Genomic DNA, 23,306 nt, shown 5'->3' on the forward strand with positions numbered 1-23,306 from the left:
GAACATATTTCGGGAACGTACTATACTCACTAACTCAGTGCTGTTTACTGCATGCGGTCTTGGTTCTGTGTGGTGGACAGTTGGAACTTCATTAGTAGAAGGGGTGGGAGTGAAGTACATTAAAAAAATCAGGTACAATAAAAATTGAAGTAAAAATAAAATGATGTCCCTGTATTTGTGGTCGTTCACGTACATATATACTCTCAAGGATCATGGAGGAAACTTTCACGTTGTAGAATAAGATTAGGAAAGTAACAAGAGAAATAACATCGTTACCAGCAGCCTAACTTTTGAGTGAACAGACATGGTCCCTCTTCAAAATAAATACCTACTTATTTTTAGCAGGACGAATAGAAGGAATAGTGCACGCACTCCTATGTTCTCTCATTGTCGGTGGCGGACCTTAGAACTAGTGGCGCTTCGATCGCTAAAGTCTATCATTTGTCTGAGGTCAGACACCTCGAAAATACAATTTCTCGCGCGTTTAATTGTGAAAGTTGTTAGGGGTTGTTAGAATGCTTTGTTGTTTGTGTTTGTGTAGAGGTCTTCAATTTGTTGTGCTCTGAATTAACCAGTGACAAAAGAATATTGCGTGGTGGTTTACAAAATAATTGCAAAAATGCCGTACTGTTTTGTTCCGGGTTGTAGATCGAGATACGGTAGAAATAGTGACAAAAGACATTATTACGTAATAGTGATGGGCGAAGTTGTTCTTTTCCCGGAACAGTTCCGACTGTTCCGGTTCCGAAAAAAATACTATGTTCCAAATAACAGTTCCGAAATAACAGTCACCAGTGGTGATGAGTCGGAGTCGTTGAGTCGTTCAAACGAACGGTACAGTACCCTCCCTCTTTACCATGCTGCTCACACTGGAGCACTCATAGGCATGACATAGTACACATTCTTATCTATAGATGGCACTGCAATGCACATTCGAATCGATTTTGGAAAATTGCTGTGCATGCGGACAGAACTCAAAAGCTTAATGTTAGTAATTAAACAGCTGTTGACTACAAGGACAGAATACAACACTTTGTTTTCGTACATAAAGTTATAAAGACATGGTAGCCAACTAAAAAAAATAACATAACATTTAAAACATATGGTATGTAATTTCTCTTCTCTCTATTACATAATAAAAAAAAAAACAAATCATTAATTTTTATTTTTACTTTTCTTAATGCAGTTATAATAATAATAATAATAATAATAATAATAATAATAATTAATAATAATAATAATAAATATTACAATTTCATAAATAAAAAAGATATATATTGGCAGTACTGAAACCTGGAAACCCCGCAGTGGGTTAGTAAAATGTTGGAATCGCATCTTTACCAAAGTGTAATTTAAACTTCGCATTAAACCTCGCTCTCCAAATCAGTACTTATATGGGTAGTTTCCAACAAATAATGCTACAACATTTTTGTCGTTCTTTGATAACAGAGAAGATAGCACAAAAACTTGTGCTTGTCAGACTTAACCTCAACAAACGACATACAGACATTGTAACTAAACCACTCATTACCATTTACGACTTTAACCTTTGTATAGAATCAGCTGATCAATGAATTAATAATAGTATGCGTACTTTATGACTTTGTAGAATGTTTATAAAACAGAATTAGTCAACTAATGGTGAAATAAACCATAAAGCGGGAATGAATATTACAGATTATTAAATACTTACTATAACATTACAGATGATTGGCCAGTCTTACAAATGTTGATATTAAAGTTCGCGCCACCGCAAGGATTTCAATTTCCATGCGCCCCCCTCCAACCACGAGAGAGTTTCAAGTACCAACTTCATCCAACGAAGTTCCAAGTATAACATAAAGAACAACGAGAACAGTGTAACTGCAGCTGTCGGTTCATCGGAACAAGCTCCGACGTTCCGACTGTTATCTCGGAGTCGGAACATACCTTGTGCAATGCGGTACTGCGAGCCCGCAACAGCTGGGCAAGTGAGCAGCTCGGAGTCGGAACACTGTTATTTCGGAACAGGAGGTTCCGACCTACTGTTCATTTTTGCAACAGTTCCGAGACCGGAACAGTTCCAAAATAACTGTTGTGTTATTTTTTACCCATCTCTATTACGTAACAAGGCAGTTAAGAAGTGTGTAGAAACTTGTATAAAAGAAAAAAATTGTTCTTTGTGAAGAAATACATGGTCAAGGCTGGGAAAGTGCTGTGCCCGAGTTGGTAAATACCACTCCTGCCGTATTGATTGACAGATTTTTAGTGTATCATGTGGCAGGTTATGTCATAAATCATTCCTCTAAGTTTATTGTGTGTCCATTCCCTTCGACAGAAAAGTAATGTGTCTAAACATTGTGCAGCTCTCACCCAAATCAAGGACTACGGAACCGGTAGGAACGTCAGTTTTTTAACCCATCCCTCCCAAGCTGTGTACGATGTACTTCTTCAACAGAAATGAAAATTAAAGAAAAGATTAGCTCAGTGATTGCAATGTGGGGTGATATCTTCTATGACTGTCTTGACACTATTGACGCTCTTACGATCCAGTCTTCGGGAGCAGGTTGTTGCAGAGGTTAGTAATTTAATTAATTTATAAGCACGTAAAATATCTTTCAACTCTGGTATTATTTAACATTTTGTAGAGTTTTCTGTCCCTGAATTCGCAACTTGTTAAATACTGAACTTATCGCTTTCATAGCGTTTTAGATTCCATTGTATTTTCTGTTACGAACGTTCATAATTGTATTAACTGAGAGAAGGCTATTAATTATGAATAAGGGACTATGCAGGTATTCCTAAAGTTACGAATAGACGGGTTAAATGGTAGAAATTTGCTTTTAAAAAGGACTACGTTTAGCGTAACAAGAACTGTGAACTTCCTCCAAGTCAGGAGTTTAGCGATAGAAGCGCCGCGTCGCGGCGGACCCGTGTAAACTCGCTGAGTGCGTACACTCTTCCTTCTATTCGTCCTGTTTTTAGTATCAGTATTTAAAAATCCACTAGATCTAAAGGGATAACACGAAACCAAACACAACTTCTCTGGGCACGGATGCCGGACAGACCCACTCACCTTCATGTTGATGGTGACGCCTTTCTCCGCGCCGCCGAAGGCCCCGGGCAGCACGCTGTGACCGGGCCCGGCCTTGAGGCGTCTGTTGCGCACCACGATGAACATGATGGCGCCCATCAGCAGCAGGATGACCGCCGAGAGGACGCCGATCACCAGGCCGATGTACTGCTTCGACTCCCGGGAAGAGTTGTCGGCGCCGCCAGGAGGTGCCCCCGCCGCCCCCGCGCTGTTGGCGCGGTCGTCCCGACTCGGCGTGGTCTGCACCTCGTCCCTCTGCAGGGGGTACTCCTTGCCGTGGTCGTCCGTCTTCACGATTCCGCCCTCAACCTCTTCCTCCGTGAAGTTCCCCACAACCACCACTGCAAGAAACAGAATTACGTGCAATATCACTTCATATTAGAGAGTCTTCTCACCCTCGGGTCCGCTAAACGCTAAGGGTGCTATGTATAGAAATTTCACTAGCCCGCGCTAGGAGCGTGCTAAACTAGCCCCGGCTATCGTCTGATTACTTCTACAGGATTCATATCATATCATATCATGTCATGTCATGTCATGTCATGTCATGTCATGTCATGTCATGTCATGTCATGTCATGTCATATCATATCATATCATATATGTATGTATGTATGTATTTATTCACACTGCAATGGGTATATACCCGGTGGCAGTGGTAACTAATTACACTCAATAATGACAATAATAAACTTATTAATTAAAAATACAATTAATAATAATACTAATAATTAATACTAACAATAATTTATAATAATAATAATAATAATAATAATAATAATAATAATAATAATAACAACAACAACAACAACAACAGGGAATATCCTAAATTAAATGAAACGATCAGTTGAAATAATATTTGAAATAAATCTAATTTGTATCTTAAACCTAAGATCGAACTAAAACCCACGAGTATGATATATCATATCATATCATATCATATCATATCATATCATATCATATCATATCATATCATATCATATCATATCATATCATATATCATATCATCGCTAACACTGGTTTATGAATACGAAAAACGTTAGTTCGCTGATCATCCATCGGAAGCCCGCGCTAAGAATATCTATGAATATGGGTGTAAATGCTTGACGCTATGTTGACATTATTGATGAAAAAAGCAATCAGAGTCATTCACCTCACGTTATTTCAATAGTGGCCCCTCTATCTCTAGCCGGATAACGTGGACGTGAACGGAGTTTACCGTATGCTTAATTCGGTGTTAAAACATGACATCCCGTTTGAGAGTTTCCACTGTGGATGACATTCATCTACTCAGAACAGCTCAGAACGGATAAATTATTCAGGTCGAAGCACAAGAAGGCTCAGGAAATAATTTTTCGTTAAGAGTCCAACAGACAAAAGGTTAAATCTTGAGTACTCCGCCGAGCGAAAACGATCCTTTGTTTAATTCGCCGTAACTCGGAAACCAGTAGAGATTCTGAGTAGCGACCACTTTTAAAAGTAATTTCCACTTTTTCTCAACATTTTTCTCTCGCTTTGACCTCCCATTTAACGTGAAAAAAAAGTTTACAGCTTATTAACTTTTTGTTTCCTTCGCTAGAGACCTCTGCGTACATTATGTCTTTATTGATCCTGTAATAGAAGAGATTGGGAAACTCATGCCGTGTTTATGCCTAGCTTTCTTCTATCTTGCCCGAATTTTTTTAGTGTATAGATTTTAATTTGTTTTTCTACATAATAATATGCACAATTAGCCTATACAATGAACTACAAAAACCATTTCTTTATTAGCCCTAAGTGTATATTTATCCAGTATAAATTACTCGTTACAGTGACTTACATAAATAGCATTATTAAACATACTGCTCTTATTGTGGGTAGCATAAGAATATTGATTATTCAATTATTTATCAATTTAATTTAACTCGGTATAACTACACTAGACAACATTTTGAAAGTTGGGTTATGTTATGTTGAAGAAAACGCGATTATTACAATGAAATGTAAAGTATATATAGGTCTACTTATCTCACATAAATAAGAATAACGAAATTGGTTGGTTTCCAATTAACACGGTTAACTTTTGACGCCCAAAGTTTCCTTCTTTCTGGGTCCCTTGGAAATATATACTTTTTCTCTACATTTTGATTACACAACTTTTAACACTGTATCACTTCGGAATATGTATGATAAGACTTTCTTGTGTTAAATTCTAACGTATCCTGTTTACATGTTTCGATGTTTACAACATCGCATACAGAACAAATAACACTCTACAAAAACATCTCAACACACAAACAACACAAACAAACAAATACAACCACACAGGCGTATACAAACTCAAATGTAACACCTGCAATAACTTCTACATACATAGGACAGACAGGCAGATCATTTCAAACACGTTACAAAGAACACATCACAGCCATAACAAAATTACAAAACACACCCACATTGCAGAACACATCACAAATGCTAACCACACCTACAGAGACATCAACACAGGTATGGAAATTCTACACATCCAACCAAAAAGTCAGAAACTAAACACACTAGAACAATATGAAATATACAGACACACGAAAACACACCCCAATGAAATCCTCAACATACAACTCAATTTCAGAACACACACACTCTTTGACTCTACACTATACCACACGAACGCACCCTCACAGGAAACAAAACAAGAGGCGCCAAGACCAACAACGACCAGTTCTGAGGATGACCCATAAAAGGTCGAAACATGTACACGAGGTACGTTGAAATTTAACACAGGAAAGTCTTATCATACATATTCCGACATTTTTTTGTTCTGTTCCCCACGATTGGAACAGTTAAATGCAGCACAGCAAGGCATAGTTTAGGCCTATATATTTTTATGCTCGACCATGCCGAAATGTAGTAATTATACACCTGGTAGCAGTCCTTTAATGTATGTCATTAAAGTACATCTACTCATTAAAGTACAGGTGTTTTCAGCCAATGACAACTCAGCTTACAGGTTTACAGCGAATAACGAGTCAGCTTTGTGCCTTTATAAAACCGCAAGTATCGATTATTCTCGGATATGCAATCGAAAGAGAATTAGCGAAAAGTCACGGAGGCTGGAAATCCAATACTGTCGCAGAAGGTTATGTTCTGTTACTATAATAATTAGCGTTAATTGTAAATAATATTCAAATAAATTCAATTTGTCATCTCGTTTTTCAATGTCGAATTCACTAATCAAGGTTATACCAAATTTAACGGGATTACACAAGGTCAATGACATTATTGTTCCTCGGAAAAAATCAATAGTTTCGCGTCTGCGCACATCTCACAATTCACGACCTAGAACAAGGTCACTTCCGATCATGTCAGATACAAATAAAATGTATCTGAATAATTTCAAGTTAGAAATATGGTCGAGCATAAAAAGTCGTATGAAACTCGCCTATAATGGTAATTAAGAAGCTTGTATGAAAATTATGAAACTCGCTTGCGCTCGTTTCATAAACATCCATACTCGCTTCTTAATTACTATCATTATAGGCTCGTTGCATAATGTACTATTCTACTCTACATATTTTTCAAATAACTTTAGGCCAACCAATCGTTAGAATGTGATCACTTTTAGTACTTAAACCGTAACATACGCGCTGAAACCGCAACATTTTATATGTTAAAATAGTTATTGAAATTCATAAATATGGCACCCTATGCACCACGTGACTGCCGCAACCAGTAATGGGAGGTTAAGAAACTTGGCAATCAATAAACTTACAGGATCACTATGTGTTCATGCTGCCTTGCAGAAACATCTGTAGTCTCACTTGAGAAGCTATGGGCAGCCTTGGATTACAAAGAGTCATTAAGATCTTACACCGACTAATCTGCTTTTCTTTCGCAAAGGACAATGTTGTTGGAAAAGTTGGTAGTATATTCGAGGTGAGTTTAAATTTAGGCCCGTGCGAGGGCGTGTTGATAGGTAACACTCCGACCGGTAGTTGCAGCCACTGGAACAACTCTGGCTGATGGCTCTCGCAGTGGGTGGCAGCCTCCTCCTCCCTTGTCATCTGGAAGGGAACGAGATTCTTCCTGCTAAACTGTCTTCTCACGTTGCATACCCTAAATTGACTACCTGCTGTCTGGCGCAGATCCCGCAGACAGATTACTGAGACGTCCGTCCGTCGGTTTATATTAAAATGTTCCGCGAAATAGTCGAGAACAAATGGTGCCAGTTCCGAAAGTTCCTGGAATATGGACGAAGGGGAAAACTGTATTCACTTCTATAACTAGGGCTAGGATTTTGAAGAAATTGCATCTTTTTTCTAGTAAGCCAGAAACATAGCTGCTTTAGTATTTATATGTTATGTGATAAACTGAGTGTTTTAAGACACATTTGTTAGGGCATTTTTTGTATTTTTTGCCTGTTTCAACTCATAAGAGCATCTTTTACTTTATTCGGTCATTTTTTAGGCATTTTCATTTAATTTGGCCATAAATCCCCATTATTAATGTAAAATAATGTTTATTTCTTTTGATATTTTCTTTACATATTTTGTCCATTAATACCCATTATTTTGTATAATATTTTAATCGTTTTTCTACACAAATATTGCCATTTTAACGTAGTACACCCCATATAATGGATCAGTCCAACCATCCCTTCAATACAGACTCCTCTATACCTGCTAATTCCGGGTACGAGTGGCCTTGTGGTAGACTACACGGAAACTAAAAGTAAAGTAAATCCATGGCGCTACAGCCCATGAAGGGCCAAGACCGACCAGCCGACTGCTGACCACACGTCCACATGCCAAAGCAGAGGTGAACGATCATACATGGAAACTACAACAGTAAAATAATTAAAGTGTACTACTTAGAAAAAATTATGTGAAATTTAATTTAATTACTAGTCTAAATATTAAGTAGTACAAAACCTCTTTTCCTACTAAGCGAATTATGTAAGATCAATTTTAGGGCATTTTTAAGGGCATTTTTTTAAATATTTTAGGTCATAAATGCATTGTTTTAGGACATTTTTTCGTGATTTATAGGTCATCAAAATCCTAGCCCTATCTATAACACTATACAATGTATGACTTACGGCATTTAATATTTGGACTTTGTATGATTATTATTAATCACTTACAACCAATATTTGAACCACAATTTTTGCACACTTTCAAGTGATTATTAGTCCAATATTTTGTGTTTGTACAGTCATTTCATGTAACACTGTTTTTAACTCATCTTCGCATTCACATTTACTATGAATTTTATCTAATCTCATTGTTTTTCCACACTATTCTTGTCTTTATGCTCATAGCATTACTATGATATGTTTCTAAACCTGATGATGCCACTAATTGGCGAAAGCGCTTGTCACGTTTTAATTGCATAAAGTGACCTAATGTAATTTTGGACCCGGGTTCGATCATCGGCATAACCCTGATTTACAACTTGTGTTGGGAAAGTCCGTGGCACAGGTAAAGGCTGATTCACAATAAACCGGAAAAGAGAACCTGAACGAGAACGAGAAGCGGAGGACGTGAACGTGAAAATTTTTTATTCATAGTAAACCGAGAATGGAAACGGCTATGCATATCGATATATAGCCTATGTCAATAACAGTATGTAAAGACGATATTACGCATTGTGGCATTACTAGTGTATAATTGGCCAATGGCGTTCTCTCATGAGTACAAGCCAGTCAACATAAATACAGGTTAACCAACTTCAAAATGTATGACACAGAATACTTAAGAACTCTCAGACGGTAGACTGGTCACATAATTATACACGTAGCATATATTGAAAGTGATTCTACTGAATTTCTAGGTTAGTTACGAGCAATGGATGCAGAGGAAATTTAATTATGTCACGGCCTCCTTGCTACAAAATATACGACCACCAAATAGCTTTTTGATGACAACAGAATGAATCTAGTAGACTGTGATCGATAACGAGAACGGCAAAGTTAAAACTTGGCTAACTTTCACGTTTCCGTTCCCGGGCTCCGGCAAGCTTCTCGTTAATTGTGAATGCTCACATTTAAATACATGTATTTTAACAATATTTCCGTTCTTGTTCTCGTCATTTCCGTTTCCGGTTTATTATGGACCAACCTTATCACATGGATCTTCTATGGGAGGTCAGGTTCCCCTATGGCATCCTAACAAATCTCTATCAATATCTCATCTCATCGCGAATGTAGCGTAGACTAGCCTCCTATAGCGCACCCTGAGCAACGACTCTGTCGGTAAATTGGTCTACACAATTGGCTTCATATGGGTGAATGACGAGCAGTCAAGTACACGAAATTATAGTATTTAACATATATATATATATATATATATATATATATATATATATATATATATATATATATATATACAGGGTGTTTAAAAAATACGGGGCATAATTTCAGGTATGTATTTCCCACATGTAGACAATCAAATTAGTTCATTACAACATGTGTCCGGAAATGCTTCATTTCCGAGTTATGGCCTTCACAACATTGAAATTCACCGGAACCTTTTTCTTTCCGCAGGTCGTTGTCATTACAGAAGATGTTAAAAATGTCCACCTCCTGCTTGAATACAGACCTCACATCGATGTCTCATTGACAGAACCTAACTCGTGCAGGGTAATCTGCTGGTGACAGGGCCTGTACACGTTGCAAATGATAAGGATACAATTTATACTCTTTCAACAGTCTCCAGACAGTCGTATGAGGAACATTGACTTGCAACGCCACCCTTCGTGTGCTGATAGAAGGAGTCATGTTCACAGCCTCCAGAATCTCCTCCTGTGCTTCTGGAGTTGTAGATCTTGGTCGTCCCCTTCCCAAACCAGGAGAGTTAAATTTTCCACACTCGCACAGACGGTAATGGAGACGTACAAATGTCTTCCGATCTGGACATTGTCGCTGTGGGTACCTCTCCTGGTACAAACGACGAGCCAGCGCAGCATTGCCGTCCGCCTTACCGTACATGAAATAACTTATATCTCTGCCAGCTCTTGATTTGAATACATGTCGCACAGTCTAACGCCTACACAACACTGAATGTAACCTTCGCCTCGGAATGAACTGTCAGAGTGCCCTCTTAATATCTCCTTTGACGGCAACGATCTGCGGAAAGAAAAACGTTCCGGTGAATTTCAATGTTAACTCGGAAATAAAGCATTTCCGGACACATGTTGTAATGAACTATTTTGATTGACTACATGTGGGAAATACATACCTGAAATTATGCCCCGTATTTTTAAACACCCTGTATATATATATATATATATATATATATATATATAAGTCTGGTTAATTAATGAACCAGCACACTCGCAATCATAAACACATTCATAAAAGTTTTCAGACTGTACCCAAGGAGTTTTTCTCCCTCAAGAACCAGTAACCTAAGAATCGAACCCAGATCTCCTGATCTGTAAGCCACCATGTTGACTAACAGACCACTAAGGCAGTCTAAAAGTTTAATTTTAGGATCCATATTGTTTACGCTTTGTTTTCTTGTTTTGAAGAATACTACCTACTCTCAAAATATTAAATGTTCTTTTTACACCAAGTGTAAGAATGTCTTTCTAAGCTCCGATTTGAAGGGTAAAGGTGCGCCCGGTTAGATCCCTAGATACAGGAGATAATATCAACCATCACGTCCACCACGCTAAAGTCTGTTCAATCGTGATCGAGATTCAGCACCGGTGATTACTGCATTTCACTTAGCAATAATTTGTGACGTGTTAATGAACGAAATCATTCGATTTCTTTATTTAATTGGAAAAGTGTACACCTTATATTCCAATTAAAATTTTTATACTGGCATATATGGTAAGTTCAAGAGACTTTAAAGTGGATACAAGACGTCTGATTTCGATATTTTTACTATACAGTAATCTTAAATATTACAGCAGAAATTAAAATAAAAATAAGTTATGAAATAAAAGGGCCTCAGTTGGGTCAGTCACAATAAGATAATAAAGTTAAGAGAAAAGTTTAGAACTGCTCGTATTTGTACATCGATATACCGGTAGGTGGACTTGCGGCAGAAGTACAATGAAGCCTCTGCCATGTTCCTGCTGTCTGATGTTTGGAGTTGATGAACCGTGCAGACTAACCGGAAATACTACTAAAAACTTTAGAAGAGAAAGTTCTGAGACATGCAGGAACCAAAACATAACATTAAAGTCGCTGAAATGTATCACATGGACTATTTCGCTCGTGTAGCAATGGAGTGTAAGAATCTATTGAGTTTTAACCAATCGAAGCGAACTATCAACAGCAATCTTGTATCACCTGATGCGCATTTGTTTAATATCTTATCACACCTGACGCTCAGATGTTAAATATTACAGTGTTCAACACCTTATCTCTAATTTTAAAATTATTTATTAAATTTTCTTCTCATTTCTTAATTTCATCTATACTAATAATAAATCTGTAGCTGAAATTTTTCTGGTAATTTTCGATTTTCCAAAAATAATTGGTCCTAACATATATAATTAACCACCCTGAAACCGAAAATCGATTTTTTGAAATTTTTGTTTGCATGTCTGTCTGTCTGTCTGTCTGTATGTTTGTTACCTTTTCACGCGATAATGGCTGAACGGATTTCGATGAAAATTAGAATATAAATTAAGTTCGTTGTAACTTAGATTTTAGGCTATATGGCATTCAAAATACATTATTTAAAAGGGAGGTTATAAGGGGCCTGAATTAAATAAATCGAAATATCTCGCTTATTATTGATTTTTGTGAAAAATGTTACATAACAAACGTTTCTTTAAAAATAATTTCCGATAAGTTTTATTCCTTGAAAAATTTTGATAGGACTGATATTTAATGAGATAAATGAGTTTTAAAATTAAAATAACTGCCATCTAAGGTCGTGTAATGAATTAAAAAACAAATGACTTCGTCTATAAGGGGCCTTGGACAGCAACAATCGAAAGCTATGAAAGATAGCCTACATAGAATGTTTCTGTGTTTGTATGAAGTAATATCGGAAGCTAAATTAACCGATTTGTATAATTAATTATTATTTCACCATTGGAAAGTGTAGTTTCTCTAGATGGACATAATGCTATAATGTTATCACAGTAACTTCTGAGTGAATTGAGGACAGGTAAGATTAAAATAGATTCTTATGCACAGAAAACTTGATAGGCTATTCTGTATATTCGTTTCCTGTATTTCTAAACTAATTTTTATGACAAAATGAGTGGTCTCTGGATCAAAATGATAGCATTTTAATTTGTTAATTCAATTTAAATTAAGTAACGTAATAAACGATTTATTCTTCTATCAAACATGAATGTTCCCTGGATTAAATGTCCTATTTTAATTATATAATTACTTTATATTTATTTCTAACGGGTGCAGCGGAGCGCACGGGTACGGCTAGTAATATAATATAATATAATATAATATAATATAATATAATATAATATAATATAATATAATATAATATAATATAAACATAATAATAAATGTGTAGCCAAAATTTTTCTGTTAATTTTCGCTTTTCCGAAAATAATTGGTAATAACAATTAATAACATGCAAATCAAGATTTTCAGGTATGACTCCCTGTAAAGTTGATTTGAATAATTTCGAGGGAAAAATTGTTCCGGAGCCGGGTATCGAACCCGGGACCTTTGGCTTACGTTAAACCAAAGGTCCCGGGTTCGATACCCGGCTCCGGAACAATTTTTCCCTCGAAATTATTCAAATTAATAACATGTTAAAGGAATTGTCATTGCACCAAATGAGTGGTCTCTGGATCAAAATGATCGCATTTTAATATTTTAAATACAATTTAAATTAAGTAACATATTAAACGATTTATCCTTCTATCAAACACGAATGTTCCCTGGATGAAACGTCCTATTTTAATTATGTAATTACTTTATATTTATTTCTAACGGGTGCAGCGGAGCGCACGGGTACGGCTAGTAATAAATAAAATACTAAAAGGAGCCAGGAACATGCGACAACCTTGTTTACCTAGTTGATTTCTGTTCAATGTTTTATTGTCTTTATTAATAGTCCTCCTTTGTGCTAAAGTATAGACGTTGAACAGCTTTTATGATATGTTATGGAAATCCTCTATTTTGTATAATTTCTCACAGCTCTGTGCTTGACAATCTGTTGAAAACTTTCTCGTAAACTAAGAATATAACGCATGTAGGCTAATTAGGTATCTTATTTTATCATCATCATCATCATCATCATCCTTCACGAATTAGGCCTCTGTAGACCTCTTTCGGCCCCATCTAGCAGTCTTCTTAAAGGTCTTCCTGGTCGACGATGTCCTCTAGGTTTACACTGCATCATAATTTTTGGGATTCTTGAATTTTCCATTCTTCTTACATGATCTAGCCAATTGAATTTGTATCTGCTGATTTTTTCTTCTACTGACTCTACTTCTAATTGTTCTAAAATTTCTTCATTCCTTTTTCGGTCTAAAAGAGTATATCCTGCTGTCCTCCTCAAAAATTTCATTTCCGTTGCTTTGATTCTGTTCACGTCTTTTTTCTTTAATGACCAAATCTCGCTTCCGTATAAAAGGGTGGGTAATGCTGGTGTATTATATATTTTTATTCTTGTAGATTTTTGTACTAATTTAGCTTTTAATGCATTGTTTATTATTCCTAGAATTTGTGTAAATTTGGTAATTTTCTTGTTCACATCTTTTTCATTTTGATAAGATATTTCACAACCCAGATAATTGAAATTTTGCACTTGTTCGAGGCATTGGTTATTGTGTATTATCTTACTTCTGACTGGGTCTTGTCCTAAAAATGCCATTACTTTTAATTTTTGTGCTGAAATTTCCATCCCAAAATCTTTTAATATTTTATTTAATGTATACAATCCTTATATATCTTATTTTATAATAAAATCTATTTTTGTATGTTATAAATTATTTAATGATATATTCGCGAAATTCAGTACTCTTATTCAAATTCCGCGACACTTCTCATCTTGTAGATAATTCAATGTAGATACCTAGTTGAAAATAAAGTGTTATAACCTCAAATGTATTTTTTTAATTTACTGTTTCACTAATCATAATTTCTACAGCTATTGTCAAATGTTTACCCACGAATTTCATATTGCAGGAGGCCAAGGTCATATCGGTAAATGAAATATATTAATTTAGCAACTTAATGGCCGGTTTTTCCAAGTATTGTTAGAAAATTTAACGATTGTTAAAACTCTAAACAGTTTGTTAATTAATAAAATTGTATGTTTTCAACACCAGTTTGGTTTAACAGATTGTTAATTTTAAATGTAGGATTTCGGGCAGTTAACTCGTTTAACAGTTAGTTAAATATGGCCGATGTCTCCACAGCTGTTCGAACAGAAGTTGCGAAATTAATATTTTGCGTCTCTCTGTAGGGAATGTTTAGCATATGACTGGTAATATAATATTTAAAAAATACTTTGGACTGTCTAAATACATCAGTGTTATTTTATTTCTTTCGTATTTCGTATCCATAATAGCAATGAGGAAATACATATAACCTTACTTTGTAATTATTATTCAGCACGTCACCTACAACTTTCATTTGTCAACTGTTTATGGAGCGTGGCCTACTATAACAGGTTGTCATTTTATGCAAGTTTCATGACTCACTCTATAATATAGAATTTAAAGATTAATTTTAGCCAATCAAAAATTGTCTTACATGTGTAGAATCATTACCAACTGCTGTTGAGTAGTTAAAATAGTGCTAATAGACGTTATAGTTAAGTGTTGGTAATCTTAAACAAAATTATGTTGAACAAATGGAAAATACATTAACAAAGCGTTAAAAATAAACAGACTGTTAATTTAACATTCGTTAAGCAAAATTAAACATTGCTTGGACAAACTGGCCATTAATACCTTATTTAATAATAATATAATTACGTTATTTTCTTTTTATTAAATATTTGTTTATTATTATTATTATTATTATTATTATTATTACTATTATTATTCTCGAAATAGTCTTATTCAAATATCACGGGATTCTCATCTCTTTGTAAATTCTCTCGCGCTACCCTCCCGCGAATTATCGACAAGATGAGAATTGTTGTTCATTACTTACGATAATATTTAACCAAAGGCCAGCGCTAATAAATCATTGTTTTCATTCCTTTTAAAAGTTGTTTAGAACACTTTACAAAGTATAAAAATATGTTTTTGTTTACTTCTATGAATATTTAATTCTATTGTATCTTTTCACGTGTCTCAAAAGTAATGTTACTATAGGCCTATTCTTTCTAAAATTATAGTTGTGAGATAGGCTACCCAGCGAACAGGGATTATAAAGAATGGACACTGAGCGAATTTTCCTGTGTTTCGTTTCTCTGTGCGCCGGCATTTAGTTTCACTTTCAAGCGCTAGAGGTTAGTGTAATCGAGCATACGCTAAGATAATAATTGAGTGTAGAGTTGAGACACAGGATCCAAACATCGCCTACCTTATTGCATAATCCAGTAACGCTTTGCTTCAAATAAATTCAAGCTAACAGCTTTTCCTTATTTCTCAGTGGCAAACTAGTTGTAATAATAATTGTTTATATCAGATATAATAAATTATATTATAAAATGATATAATACATTATAAAATTAAGTATCAAATTCGTTTAATATTTGTATGTAATATAATATAATATAATATAATATAATATAATATAATATAATATAATATAATATAATATAATATATAGGTACCGGTATCTATATGGTTTCACTTCTCATAAGAGTTTTGTTTTTCCATTTTCAGTGATATCAAATCATTACATATTTTAATTGTTGTTGGGGTCAACGTCTCAACTCTCATTATAAAGGAACTCTAGAGTCTAGACATTACAGTTAATGACGGATTTATTATTTTAAGGATCCAATTTATTTTATTTGAGTACATAATGTACCTAGATGTATTAATTATATGTGTTATATTTCCGCTGTGTTGACTGCTAGCTGGTGTGATGTCAGCGCCAACTCTAGGGAGAAAGCAGAATCTCACGCTCTAGCTGGCTTGAAGATCATTGAAATCAGTCCGGCTACATCAAAGGTACCGACGCGAAGTGTCCATACTTAATTATCTATACGCTGGCATACCTATGGATCTTTCTCCACTGCCATCTCGATACTACAGGACTGTCCTTGATAACTTATGAACTACCGTACTTAAATCTAACATATGTTCTCATTTAGTATCTAGCGTGCAGTCTACAGCACAGACAACGGCAAATTTTGTTGAACGATAATTTCTTCTCACTTAAGGTCATATTCATGGACATTCTTAGCGCGGGCTTCCGGTGGATGATCAGCGAACTAATGTTTTTCGTATTCATAAACCAGTGTTAGCGATATGATATATGAATCCTGTACAAGTAAACAGTCGATAGCCGGGGCTAGTTTAGCACGCTCGTAGCGCGGGCTAGCGAAATGTCTATGCATAGCACCCTATAACTTTAGTTTCGTGAAACTCAATGCGAAATGTTTCTCAGTTCCTCATTTATTTGCATTACGTTGGTTTCACGAAACTAAAGCTTCTTCCAACCAGTTTTTTAAAACAATTTGTTTCCAACTGACCATCAGTTTGAAAGACGCCTTACAATTTCTGTGCACATGAAAGGTTTGAATATTAAATACAAGTGTAGGTCTACATTAATACAAGCAAATATTAGAGGAACATTTCTGTTCCTTTAATACATTTCTTGATCCGCCAGTTCTATATGGACATTGCCACTTGAAAACTAACTGTGTACGGGCTATTCCATCTCAAATCGACCGAAATATAGAGAAAATTGACCTTAAAATTTCTAAATACAATGAAACTTTTTTTTTTGTATGTAGAGAACTGTGATACAATGCTTTGTGCAAAGTTTGAGGCATCAGAACTTTTAATTTGTCGTATTTTCATAATATTAACAACTTTAAACTGTTGCAACTCCGAAACCCTTTCACCCAATGATCAAAATCATGGTTTATTTTGATGCTGAGAAACTAAAGTTTATGTTGACATATAAACAGATTTTCTTACTTTTTATGGAAATGGAGAAATTTAGATTTTTTCCTCATTAAGACGCCTTTGGCTAGGAAAAAATATTTAAAAAATATATACAGTAGAACCTCTATTATCCGTGGTAATGAAGGGGGTGAGCTGAACGGTTAATCGAAAAAATCGGATAATCCGTACCATAAAAGATTTTCGTAAATTTGGTGAACAATATTTACACTTTCGTAATTCCCTTAGTGGTTTTGCCGCTGTTGCGTGTAATATGCTAGATAGTGGATCAGAAGTTCACTAATTTAAGTCTGGTTATCAACGATGGGTTTTTAAGGGGTAAGGAAATTCCTTGTAATGGCGCTGTGGAAAGATATCAGAATTGTAGGTCTCGTGTTGTAGATTTACGTACTTTCTACACTCCAACCTCGTATTCTTATGCGAGATGAGCCACACTTTATCTTTCCCCAAACCACTCAATTATTGACACTTTTTTTTTTCTCGATTCTTAACACAATTAGTGTTCGTTTAATAACCGTAGAAAATATTTCATATAAAAGTTATACAGTACGACAATTCGAACAATAGACCATACTGTGTAAGGGAAAATGATTGTAATAACCCTCTCTAGGAAAAAAATAACGTGCTAATACAACGTGTAATACTTCATATACTTCTGCATCAAAAAAAAAAAAACGGGAGAAAGACAGACGGTTAATCCAGCAATCGGTTAATAGGGTGACGGATAATCGGGGTTCTACTGTAGTTAGATTCCGCATTGAAAGTACAAATAAACACATATTTTTTACTGATGGTATGTTGATAAGAAAGTATTGAAAATATCAAATAAAGAAAATAAATAGTACGCCCGTGAACTAACCAGCTGACTGTGAGACGGGAGCTTAGCCGGGCCAGGAGACAAACACGTGATGTGTCGTCTAGCAGTCATGGCTATGCTAGCTTTATCACAGGTTTTCATAAACACAGAAGTAAAATGACGCCCAACGCTCGCTTATCTTCAGCTCTCGGCCAGTGCGTGCGGTGCTGCGCCGTTCAAGTCTAGGCGTGTGAAAATAATCTATTTAATATCCTCGAAACTTATTGCCGTACCACTAAGCAAACAATGCCGAATCCCTCTTAATAATGCAAGGTTTTTTCTCAATATTTTTTTTTTTACATTTTTACAAATGGCCAAAAAGCCTAAAAGTAAGTAAAATCAGATTATCTGTCTCTCTGTGTACAATAAAAATAAGGATTACTTCTTATCATAACCTACCAAATGTCAGCTTCAAAATGAGCTCACGTTCAATGTTCTGCAGTAAATGGTTCCAGAGTTCTGAGCGCTGAAAGAGGTTTGTTTTTATAAAATACGCTAAATTTGTCGCTCAATAATACGAAAACCGTTTGACTTTCCATAGTATATTTTTGAAAATGCACTCCCCTCAGCACCTTGTATAAGTAGGGAAAAAATTAGAGTGTAAAAAAATTCGAGGTTTTTTACTCATCGATTTCATATGGAATAGCCCGTACGATTCCAGAGTTTTGGGTGACCCGTTTCTACTTGGTGTAGCCATCCATTGTTTCTGTGTGGCGGGCTGCGGTCGTTCCAGGGGTCTGGGGCTCTGGAGCAGACGACGCTGGAAGGTGATTTGTTTTCCCATTCATTTTGTTTTGTGCAGGAAGGCAGCCGTCATGTCCCACCTCGCTGGGGCCATTTCTTTTGTATCTTGTATTCTTTCTATACCCTAATTTATCTTCGACTGCTTCGCCATCCCTATCCATCGTCACCGCGTCAAATGGCTCCAGACAAACAACTCAGGCTTTCCAGTCAGATCCTCTATGAAAGCATCTTACATATGCGCATCTCACTGATGCTGATGAGGTCCCCCGCATGTCTGGGATACCGGAGAACGCCGGTGACTCAACAGAGGGGTTCATACTTCAGATACCAAGTTCAGTTTGAATATCTCGGGTTCGTGGCTTGTTTTTTACACTTGATTTGTAAGTTATTTAATTAAGGAATGTAGCCAGCGGCGTAGGTTAGGCGGTAGCGCGTTCGCCTCCTACAGAATGAGACTAAACTCGGACGTGAGTTCGAATCCCGATTAACTGGTGTAATTTTTTCGAGATTTCTCCAACTGCAATGTGACTATCAGCTAATGTCATGGTGAACACTTGGACATACTTTGCTAAATGAAACATATACTTGCCTCGAAAACATGACGGCCTCTCTTCTTGGAATTGGTAATCCCTCATAAACCCCCATCCTCTACTCAACCCCTAGCCGCGTGGCAGAAATACAATAGATCCCAGCATTGCCAAATTTAAGTCATTGCTTCTACCTGTTGGGTTTCACCCGTTCTCAGTGTCTTTTTAGACATTTGCCGACGTGTTGTTTTATACCGTTGTGCGCTTCAATATGTCTAATTTATTCCGGCCATGATTAATGAGTGTTGGAGCAGATGATCCGCAGCCAGGCCTCCTGATTCACCTGAAGATCACGACAAGAACAAATAACACCGTCGAAGAAAACAGAATATCTTATTTGCAGAGGAGCGTAGCTAAGAAAATAAAGTGTTAAAATTGTGTCTAACGTTAGAAATTCTATCCATAGAGTAATCGAAAGTTGAGGCAGTTTGATAAGTACAAATCTTAATAAAGTGTTTTTAAAATAAGTTTGTTCATTTTTATACCAATTTTGTTTTAGTAATCATAAATTAAGTTATATTTAAAAAGATAATATAGTCTCGCTGAAAATCGCGGTTCCACGGAACACAGTTTGAAAAACGTTCGCAAATCACAATGACTTCAAGAAATGGCGGCTTGGCTAAGGGTTTATCCCTTGCGCGTGCCTGCAGTTAACTGGTGAAGGGTATGAGGGAAGGTCGTCATGTTTTCGTGCGAAGTACTCTAAAATTTTAAGCATTACACACTAAGTGGTGTGCCACAGGGGTCTATTTTAAGTCCAATCGTGTTCTTGATCATGGTAAATAACCTGTCTGATAATATAGGCTAAGTACTAATTCAATGTTATTCGCAGATGATAAAAAGAAATGGTCTCTGTCCAAATTTTAATGATCATGGGAATATAATGTTCTCATTAATTACTTTATTCATTTATTTCATCCACTCAACAGTATGAATAATTACAGAGTAGAGAATAGTTATAATAACAGTAGTAATATATCTATATTACAGTAGAACCTCTATTATCCGTGGTAATGAAGGGGGTGGGCTGAACGGTTAATCGAAAAAATCGGATAATCCGTACCATAAAAGATTTTCGTAAATTTAGTGAATAATGCTTACACTTTAGTATTTTCCTCCATGATCTTGTATTTAACACGCTATAGGTAGAGAATAAGATGTTCATTAATTTAAGTCTTGCCGTCAACGACGGGTTTTTAAGGATCACCGAAACTCATTGTAATGGTCCTCCGTTGAAAGATAAGATAGCGGAGGTCTCGTGTTGTAAAGTTATAAACTTTATACACTTTATCCTTAATTTTTATTAAATTGCACACAGCTGTAACTCCAGCGTCGTATTCTGATGCGAGGTGAACCACAATTTCTCTTTCCCCAAACCACTCAATGATTTGCACTTTTTTTTTCTATACTTAACACAACATGATTTCTTTTCATACCCGTAGAAGACATTTTATATGTAAGTTATGGGGTCTATAAAGTAAGTTTACAACTCTAACAGTAGACCATACTGTTTAAGGGTAAATACTTGTAATAGCACTCTCTAGAAAAAACGTGCTAATACAGACGTGGACAAATTATTAACAAAATTGACGATTTTTATGATAACTCTGTTTACAAAATTTGACATTTCAGTTTAGACTACAATTGACAATTTTGCATATTTCTATCATTACAGTAGACAGAAATATGCAAAAATGTACACTGTAGTTTAAATTGAAGAGCTTAATTTTGTAAAAATATATAATATAAATCTTCAATTTTGTTAATAATAATTTGTAAATTAGCAAAAATGTCAACTGCAGTCTAAATTGAAGAGTCAAATTTTGTAAAACTATAAAATAAAAATCTTCAGCTTTGCTAATAATTTGAAAATATCAAAAATGTCAACTGTATTCCAAATTGAATCGAATTTTGTAAAAATATATAATAAAAACCTTCAGTTTTGCTAATACTGTAATTTGTAAATATGCAAAAATATCAAATGTAGTCCAAATTGAAGAGTTAAATTTCTAAAAATATACAATACAAATCTTCAATTTTGCTAATAATTTGGAAATACACAAAAATGTTAACTGTAGTCTAAATTGAAGAATCATATTTTGTAAAAATATATAATAAAAATCTTCAATTTTGCTAATAATTTGTCCACGTCTGTATAATGTGCAGTACCTACTTCATATATTTCTGTAGCAAAAATAAAATGAGAGAAAGACAGTCGGATAATCCGCCAATCGGTTAATAGGGTGACGGATAATTGGGGTTCTACTGTATATAATTTGAACTGGCAATGGAAATTACGGGAAAACGGTTGAACGTATTTTCATGAATGAACCGTCATTTTGAAACTTGGCATCCAAGGATTTTCAGAAAAATATTAAATTTCAGTGAAGCGTTAGTTTTTCTACATAACTTTCCTGTTTTCCAAAATCCATGTTTCGTCAGTTTTGAGAACTAATTGCATTTCAGAATAAAACAAAACACACACTACAATAAACAATAAAAATTTCAAATTTCAGTATCTCCTCCCCTTAGAAGCAAAAGCTTAATATGTAAGAGTAAAGGAAAAAATTTCTCGCCTAAAATGCGGTCTCTAGTAACGATAATCATTAAATTTATAAATGCAAATGAATGGAATACTAGATAATAACCGAGGGTATTCGACTGCCCTTGTACCTTCAGAGCTGCAGTAACAGATGTTAGCCTGCTTAGGTTGGCAGCGCTGTGCTGTTTATATTAAAGACTGTTTCGATTATTAGCGGGGAGCGGAAGAATCCTCGACTGTGTAACCGACAGATGCGAATATGAACACAGCTGTGATGTGATGATAATTTCATCTCTCCCCGGGCGCCACGCACAGTGTTTGTCAGGTAACGACGGATGAACCTGAAGGTTCACAATTGAGTGTGTTGGTCCCCGAGCGCCATTCAAATTACAGAGCCTAAAATAGGACCAGGAATGCTGTGTAATTATTACCTAATAAAAAGTTTGTCAGTAAATTAAACGTTAATTAACTGAATCGACATCACAGTGTGAAAACTCAAGATTCCGCGATCTCCATATCGGCTGATAGATTTCCATAAATTGATCAAAACGGAAAGGTTGGTGAGATTTACAATTGGGCTTTAACAACATATATCAACATACTCGTATGATTGATTATTTATTCCGTCAATATGGCTTAAGCAATGAATTACATATGAAAGAAAACTATTGATGTATTACATCCTATTTTATCTTGATACTAACGTTTTCGCCCCTAGTGACGCCTCTTCAGGTACAAGATATAAGTATAATATAAAATCAATTACAAGCAAGTTTTACATTTGGAAATTCCATGACTAGACTAAAATATGACATGGTGACATTATTATCCATACCAACATTAAATGTCCTGTCAAAATGTTAAAAACAAATTTAATTTAAAACAATGTGAATTTACATAGTTATATAAAATAGATCCCCTTGTATGGATATCTAAAATATATTTTTGCCAATAAGGTGATGATCACAATAAAATCAATAAAAATACTAAAAATATACAGAATTAAAACCTATAATGTGGAGTCATAAAAGCGTGTATAACTAATTTCATGGAGCGAGTGGAATTCTCGTTAAATGTTCATGCTCCATGAAATTAGTTATACACGCTTTTATGACTCCACATTTCATAATATAAGGTTTTAATTCTGTATATTTTTAGTGTTTTTATAGATTTTATTGTGATCATCACCTTATTGGCAACAATATATTTGAGATATCCATACAAGGGGAGCATTTGAAACTATCGACATTGATATTCTTATTGCAAAGCTGAAAATGTTGCATTTGTCAGACACGGCAATCATGTGGATGGAGTCTTACCTTCGCGATCGCCATCAATGTGTGTCTCACAATAATCGGTTTTCTTCATGGCGAGACGTGAAGGCAGGAATCCCTCAAGGATCTGTACTAGGGCCTCTATTTTTCGCTATTTACATTAACGACATCTCTACTGCCCTTAGACATTGTCAGCATCATTTCTATGCAGATGATCTTCAGATATA

At 35.5% G+C, this 23,306-nt stretch overlaps 1 protein-coding gene across 4 annotated transcripts in view; it reads right to left on the reverse strand.

Annotated features, from left to right (window-relative positions):
* Ddr (discoidin domain-containing receptor 2) overlaps positions 1-23,306 on the reverse strand; it is a 1,446,713-nt gene that overhangs the window by 96,157 nt on the left and 1,327,250 nt on the right. For all 4 annotated transcript variants that reach the window (XM_069815692.1, XM_069815694.1, XM_069815693.1 and 1 more), the window contains one exon: positions 3,056-3,414. In XM_069815692.1, coding sequence (XP_069671793.1) covers positions 3,056-3,414 — 359 coding nt within the window. The remainder of the gene's footprint in view (positions 1-3,055; positions 3,415-23,306) is intronic.

The sequence above is a fragment of the Periplaneta americana genome, chromosome 17 (genome assembly GCF_040183065.1).
Source record: "Periplaneta americana isolate PAMFEO1 chromosome 17, P.americana_PAMFEO1_priV1, whole genome shotgun sequence".
Classification (NCBI taxonomy): domain Eukaryota; kingdom Metazoa; phylum Arthropoda; class Insecta; order Blattodea; family Blattidae; genus Periplaneta; species Periplaneta americana.